The sequence below is a fragment of the Sinocyclocheilus rhinocerous genome, unplaced genomic scaffold (assembly GCF_001515625.1).
Source record: "Sinocyclocheilus rhinocerous isolate Xijiao unplaced genomic scaffold, SAMN03320098_v1.1 scaffold802, whole genome shotgun sequence".
Taxonomy (NCBI): Eukaryota; Metazoa; Chordata; class Actinopteri; order Cypriniformes; family Cyprinidae; genus Sinocyclocheilus; species Sinocyclocheilus rhinocerous.
The window spans coordinates 119,359-126,638 of NW_015642061.1; the positions used below are offsets into that span (position 1 = coordinate 119,359).

At 34.5% G+C, this 7,280-nt stretch overlaps 1 protein-coding gene and 1 long non-coding RNA gene across 2 annotated transcripts in view; both read left to right on the top strand.

Annotated features, from left to right (window-relative positions):
* Positions 1 to 216: 216 nt before the first annotated feature.
* Positions 217 to 4,217, top strand: LOC107755612 (uncharacterized). Its single transcript, XR_001641718.1, has 3 exons — positions 217 to 533; positions 1,810 to 1,973; positions 3,963 to 4,217. It is a non-coding gene; the product is annotated as an uncharacterized LOC107755612 (long non-coding RNA).
* A 2,061-nt stretch (positions 4,218 to 6,278) lies between these two features.
* Positions 6,279 to 7,280, top strand: part of LOC107755610 (zinc finger protein Gfi-1b-like) — a 4,280-nt gene continuing 3,278 nt past the window's right edge. Inside the window, exon 1 of the mRNA XM_016572500.1 lies at positions 6,279 to 6,387. Within this exon, the coding sequence (XP_016427986.1) occupies positions 6,283 to 6,387 (105 nt within the window). The 5' untranslated portion in view covers positions 6,279 to 6,282. The remainder of the gene's footprint in view (positions 6,388 to 7,280) is intronic.

A 7,280-nucleotide genomic window follows, 5' to 3' on the forward strand; every position in this document is an offset into this window, starting at 1 on the left:
AAAGCTGTCCGTTCACACAAAGAATGATAACTATACAATAATGATAAAAAATACTTTAAAAATATATTTTCCATTTATAGGATTAACAGACTTTAACACAAATATAACGACTCTTCTGAAACTTAACCATGGTTTTAGCTACTTTCTTTTAATTCTCTCTTAAATTGTTGCAATTTTTCTCCAGTTTTGTAGTTTGTCTTTCCTTGTTCTGCTAAAAAAGTAAAACTACAATGACTTTGTCCCTTGGCATGCTGGGTAATCTCCTTCAGCCCTCTGTACGCACCAAAATCAAAAAGCAAACCAGATGAGAAATCACACAGTGGGTCGGTGTGGGCGCAGTGTTCACGTCTCTGTGGTCTCATGAACTCCTGAAGCCTTTGTTTAACCCACCATCTCTCACAGCTGCTAAATATTCAGCGTTTTTGTTAGCCTATTTGATCATAAGCCCAGAGAGGAGTTTAGAGCCACTGATGCTCGTATGAAGGTCTGGAGCATTCAGATGATCTACCAGAAGAACACTGTATCCATCAGAGGTTAGTTTTTATAGTTACAGTAAGAGTTTAGAGCATTGAAATACATGTGGAGAACAGATCAGATGAGATAAGAAGTGTTTGTATTCACTGCAAAAAAAAAAAAAGTGTTTTTCTTCGTATTTTAGACTAGTTTTTCTTTACAAATATCTAAATCTTCTTAAATGAAAATATATTTACTTGACATAAGTTAAGAAATTTTGTTTTCTGAAAAAACCTTAATTAAAAAAATAAAAATATTGTCATCATTTCACTCTCATGTTGTTCCAAACCTGTATGAGTTCTTTCTTTTTTGAACCTAATTTTTTTGAAGAATGTTTGGGGACCAAACGGTTAATGGTAGCCATTGACTTACATACATTTAAAAAAAAAATGCTGGGTTGGTTCAACCCAACTTTGGGTCAAAAATGGACTAACCCAACTTTTGGGTTAAAAATGCAATTTAAAAATGTAATCCAACGGTTGGGTTAGTCCATATTTGACCCAAAGTTGGGTTGAAACAACCCAGCATTTTTTAGAGTGTAGTATGGAAAAAAATGCTATGGAAGTCAATGGTTACCGGCAATGTTTTGGTTGCCAGCATTACTCAGAAAATCTTCTTTTGTGTTTAACAGATGAAAGAAACTCATACAAGTTTGGAACAACCTTAGTAAATGGTGACAATTTTATTTTCTGCGTGAACTGTCCCTTTAAAGTGAGTTTATGCTTAAAATAAGAACAAACATCTGCCAATGGAGTCAGAAAAAGGACGTTAACAAGGGATAATGACTAATTTTAAGTATAAAAAATCACTTAATTTTGATGAATATGTTATATCATTTTGTCTCTCTGAGGAAGAACAGAATGCACTTTTTGCATTGTTGAGATCATTGACTTAAATGTGTTTCCTCTAGACTGTAATTTTGTCCAATCTTCAAAATATCTCAATATTAACCCAAACATTTCTCTTCCAGTGATCAAGAAGTTCCAGAATTTTTTTTTTTTTGTGCTAATGTTTGAGAATGTTATTAATGATAACTCTGATTGAAAGTTCTATTAACATTGGTAGAAGAATGTTTGTTGATAGCTTTGATAGAACCTTGCCAGAACAACCAGAGAAGGTTTCCTGTTAGCTTGTAGTGACTCATTTATTTCTCCTGCGGAATTGTAGAAGGATTTGATACTTTGAAACATAATTCAGATACATTTCCTGCATTGGGAGATTTAATTACAATTTGGTTAAATGCAGAATGAAAGTGACAGTGATTTGCATATTCTGCTCTTTTCTTATGGATGGCAGTGATGACGAATGAGCAGATTTACCAGCCGTCCTGATTTGATGTCTGAAGCGAGTCTGGTGAGGACACATCAGAAAACTCTCGTACTTCCTGTAGCAGCTTCAGAACCGAATCACAACTCTCACAACCAGACGCATCTGCATCGCCCGCATCTGGACACCCGAGGGTGAGTCTGACACCAAGAGACATACAGCTACAGCTATAAATATAAATAATAAATACTAAAAAAAAATTTTTTTTTAAAGGGAACAGCAGTTATATCATGGTTGTGCATCTAAAAAATTTTCCATCACTTTTAACTTGTGGAGCTTTTTTTATTTTCATCTTATTAATGCTGCAGGTGGCTCTTATTAGTGCATCAAAAAAAAACACATTCTTAATATATGCTGAATGGTTTAAATTTAGTGTAGTTTTGGAATAAATCGTGTCTTTTACTTTTTACACCTGTTTAGAGAAACTTGGGTCAAAATGTAGTGCATTTTAGGGTTACACTTTATTTCGATAGTCCACTTTAGACATTCTACTAACTATAAAAAACTTTGTAACTACATGTCAACTACATGTCAACTAATTCTCATTAGTTTGCAACTACATGTCTACTAACTCTCAGAGTAGACTTAGGGTAGGTTTAGGGTTAGTAAAATAAGTTGACAAAGAAAGTGTTATAAGATATTAAGCAGACAGTCTACTAATACTCTACTAACTGCTAGTTGACATGTAGTTGCAAAGTTACTTACTGTTAATAGAATGTCTAAAGTGGACTATCGAAATAAAGTGTTACCCATTTTAGTTTTTAATGTCGAGAGCTTAATGAAAGTTAACAAATAACAAGTCTATGTCGAGAACTCATCTGAACAATGGCTCTATGATGATCTGGATGATTTCCGAGACGTTTGGAGATGCAGGTGAGCCGGTGCAGGTGTTGATGCTGCTTCACGTCTCTAAACCTCAGATTCTGTTGTTCTAACTGAATTCAGTCTTGAACAGCTGCATCGCCATCAACCGCACACAGAACATTCAAATCTGTTTTGTCGATTATTGTTGTTCAAGCAAAACAATCTTCATATCAGAGTCAAAAATCTACATCAGGATTATTTCTATATTAGTATGTATACATTCTCACAATAATTGAATATTTCATTCTTTTCGAGTTATTTTTTCTACTGATGTGGAGAATGAAAATAAGTTTTGTATAATGAATAAACATATTTGATGACAATTTAATTCACATATTATATATTAGTATTTAGATATTTTCTTATTGTATACAATTATAATAATTACCCTCCTCATTTATCGTCTAATATGGAAAATTACGAAAAGTAACAATACTGATTATAATAGCTATATATTGAATAAATGCATATTTTGTTTAATATTATGATAATTTGTATATATTCATATAATATATTACTATTATGAAATAAAATAATACTGATACTAAATATACAATTTTGAATAAATATATATTGAATATATAATTTTCTGTATAGTATTTTTTCTATACTGTTATTTATGAACGCTATATCCTCTTATGATGTATTAAATGTATAGTATATATAATATTATATTATGATAATGTTTATATATATGATAAAAGTTTTATTCATTAAAATATTATATTGAAATAATTAAATATTAATTTAAAAAAGTAAATATTATATGTACATTTAGTCATTTAGCAGACGCTTTTATCCAAAGGGACTTGCAAATGAGGAGCAATCAAAATCAACAAAAGAGCAATAATACTCAAGTCCTATAACAAGTCTCGGTTAGTCACAGTACATGTAGAAAGTTTTTTTTTTTTTTGTATACTAAATAAAAATAAATCAAGTACGTAGAATAGAAAAAGACGAGAGAAAGCAAGTGTTAGAGGCCTTTTTAAAATGTAAATTAATTAAATAAAATTTATTATTTAATTTTAATTTTAAAAAATTATAAATTTTTTTGTACATTTTTGCATTTTTTTATAATATTAATTATATTTTATAGTATTTAGCTTTATTTGTTCATTTATCTTCTAATGTGGAGAATTTAAATATTTATACTAGTTATTATGAATAAATATATTATATTGTTCACTGAACTCATTAACATATTGATTATTATGAATAAACTATTAAAACATTTGGGATTTGCTGTGCTTTCATTTCAGATTGTAACCTGACCTGATCTGTCGTGGCTTCAGTCCCGCTTTTAAAAATGCCTCGATCGTTTCTAGTGAAAAGTAAGAGGGCGGGGCATCACTCCACACGCTCCGCCCACTCTCAGCATCAGCATCATGACGCATGGACGTCCAGCAGTCGCTCTGCGGCTCTGGAGCTGCTTCCGTGCACATCCACCGACAGCAGCCGAACCCATAACAGCACTGATGGAGCTGGAGCTGAACCCGAACCCTGGCCTTCATCCACTGCAGGTATATGAAGAGCAGCTCAGCACAGTGTAACACCAGCAGTGACTGGAATAGTGTGGCATGAGAATATGACAGCTTGCAGCTCATGAGAACTTAACTTGAACAAAACTCCCACAAATGATCAACTTGAATGACTCACTATGATATTTTTTCCAAGAACTAAATACCTCACCACTATTCCGAATAATTAAAAGCCCAGCTAACACAAATGTTCTAAGAATGTTTTGCTAATGTCCCCATTAAGTTATGAAAACATTTTATCTGAATGTTCTCTGAACGTTCAAAACGACCCGTTTTTAAAACATTTGTAATTTATTTCATTTGTGCAAACGTTAAGGGAACATTGTGTTATCATTTTGCAAACGTTATAGGAACGTTACTTTGAATGTCCTCTGAACATCCTGAAACATCTATTTACATTTACAGTTAATCATTTAGCAGACACTTCTATCCAAAGCGACTTACAAATGATGAGAACAATAGAAGCAATCAAACCAAAAAGAGAGCAACAGTATACAAGTGCAGTGACAATGCTCAGTTTAGCACAGTACAAAATGTTAGATGAACGTCCAAATAAATGTTTCTGTTTTTGTGTAACTTTAAACAAATGTTCTACTAACATTACTGGGACAACATTTGTTCATAACATGGAGAACCTTGCCAGAACGTTCTGAGAACATTCCATGTTAGCTGTGAATATTCATGAATGTTTAATAATAACAAAAACAGTTCCAACTGCCTTGTATCGCGCTGTTCAGTTTTAAGAATATATTTCCCATAATGCTTTGCAGAGAGTGAGCCTGAGAGCTGTAAAGGCCCGTTCAAACCAAGGGCAATATAGCGATAACCATATAATTTCAAATGTTTTAAAAAACATTCTACAGTTATAACAAAAAACGACACAAAGTAATGCTATCATTGGAATCACTTTCAGCACAATTTTTCCAGCTAATGAACTATAAAAACTTTGACAGCGAATCAGAATCCAGCCAGCTTTAATGAGCGCGAACGTTTAAAGCGGCAGCGCGCGCTTAGAATAAACTAACCCGATCTCATGAATGTGCATTTCAATGGCACGATTTTCTGTTTCTATTTCTACTTTAGTGTGCATATGATACACAATTGGTAGGTTTAGGGGTGTGGTGTAGATGTGTATTAAATGCGTATTATATGCACGCCAACAAAGTGTGTATCATATGCACGCAAAAACTGCGTATTATATGCATGTCAAACACGTGCGTATCGTATGCGCGCCAAAGTCAAACAAAAAGTAATCAATAAATAGAACAAAAGAAAAAAGACTGCAAGTGACGTCGCTAGCGGAAGTGCAAATGCCTGAGAATACAAGTCTGAGAGTGCAAGCGCCAGGCAAAGTTTTTGCGTATAAATAGTAGTAGTGTCAACAAAAGTACCGACCGCAATACCATTCGGTACTGAAATTTGAAAAATGTCCATTTCCTACTAAGATTTGAGCAGATTCTTAAACAGGGCTGATTGGTCATTGTGTTCACGTGCGTTTTAAGGGCTCTTGTGTGTTTCTGTGTGCGCGCTCGGTGAAGAGCGGGAAGCGATGATCACTGAAGCAATCACAGACATATCTGTTGAGCACAATGACCAATCAGCGCTGTTTAAGAATCTGCTCAAATCTTAGCGGGAAATGGACGTTTTTAAAACTTCAGTACCGAATGGTTTCGAGGACGGTACTTTTGACCACATTAATAAATCGCACGTAAATACACACACACACAAAAATGTTACTGATAAGCATTTTCATGAGACCTGGCTCAATAAACAGATCGTTAATATAGTTTTTGGTGTGAACGGGCCTTAATGAAGAGGACTGAGTGAGTGATTCAATGTGTGTGCTCCAAAAATGATTAAATCCTTGTACTGCGCAAAAACATCACTTAATATTTTGTTTTATTTTAATTCATGTCGTCAGTAGTCATTTTTGCATGCTAAGATGAAAAGACAGGACATATTCCATTCTATTGTATTGTGTGTGATGGCAGTGAAGCAGTCTGGAGTTTGTCCACTGTCTAAGCTTTCGTGCTCTGTTGCGATGGAGAGACAGAGCGAGCTGGAGTGTCTGATTCAGGCTTTACTCAGTCACCATCAGCTGAGCAGTGTCCAGACGCCGCTGTGTGAATGTCCAGTCGGTGAGAAGGTGAGGAACGGCCGTGTGTCCTTTATTGAACACACCTGATTGCAATTATCAGCTCGACAGCACAGAACAAATGCATTTAGATTCATGGGCCGCAGCTGATGATGAGAAAACATTATTCATTCAGCCGATGATTTATTAATATTTCCCGCCACGGGAATAAAAAAAAAACCAAAATTCAGAATTTTCTTCTCAGAATTGTGAGTTTATATCTCGCAATTATGAGAAAAAAGACAAAATTCTGACCTAAAAATTGCAATTAGGCTACCTTTCTTATTTATATTAAAGGGGTCATATGATGCTGCTAAAAAGAACATTATTTTGTGTATTTGGTGTAATGAAATGTGTTTATGCGGTTTAAAGTTAAAAAAACACATTATTTTCCACATACTGTACATTATTGTTTCTCCTCTATGCCCCGCCTTTTTGAAACGCGTCGATTTTTACAAAACCTTTTCACTTTTCAATATTACAGCGAGAATAAAAGTTACTCCTTCTTTCTTTGTGTGAACATTTGGGCGGTGTTATGCAAATCTTCCCACATAGTGAGGTAGGTATGTGGGGGCGTGTTCAAACGAGCCGTTTTAGGTAGGTGTGGCTAACTCTTAACTTTTATAAAGAATATCTCTTTGGATTTGAGACTTTAGTCTTTGCAACTTTACAGATCTTCTTTATGCACCAAGAGCTTGTAACACTCTAAAGAGAAAGGAATAAATGAAATCGCATCATATGACCCCTTTAAGTGGCGGGAACAAAACAACGCTATCTCACGACCAATTCGTATGTATTTTACGAGGTGGCTAATTCGTACGAATTCGTATGACCTCACTCGTACGATTTTGTACGATTTGTCTAGACCCCAGTGATGGGTAGGTTTAGGGGCGGGGGTAGGTGGA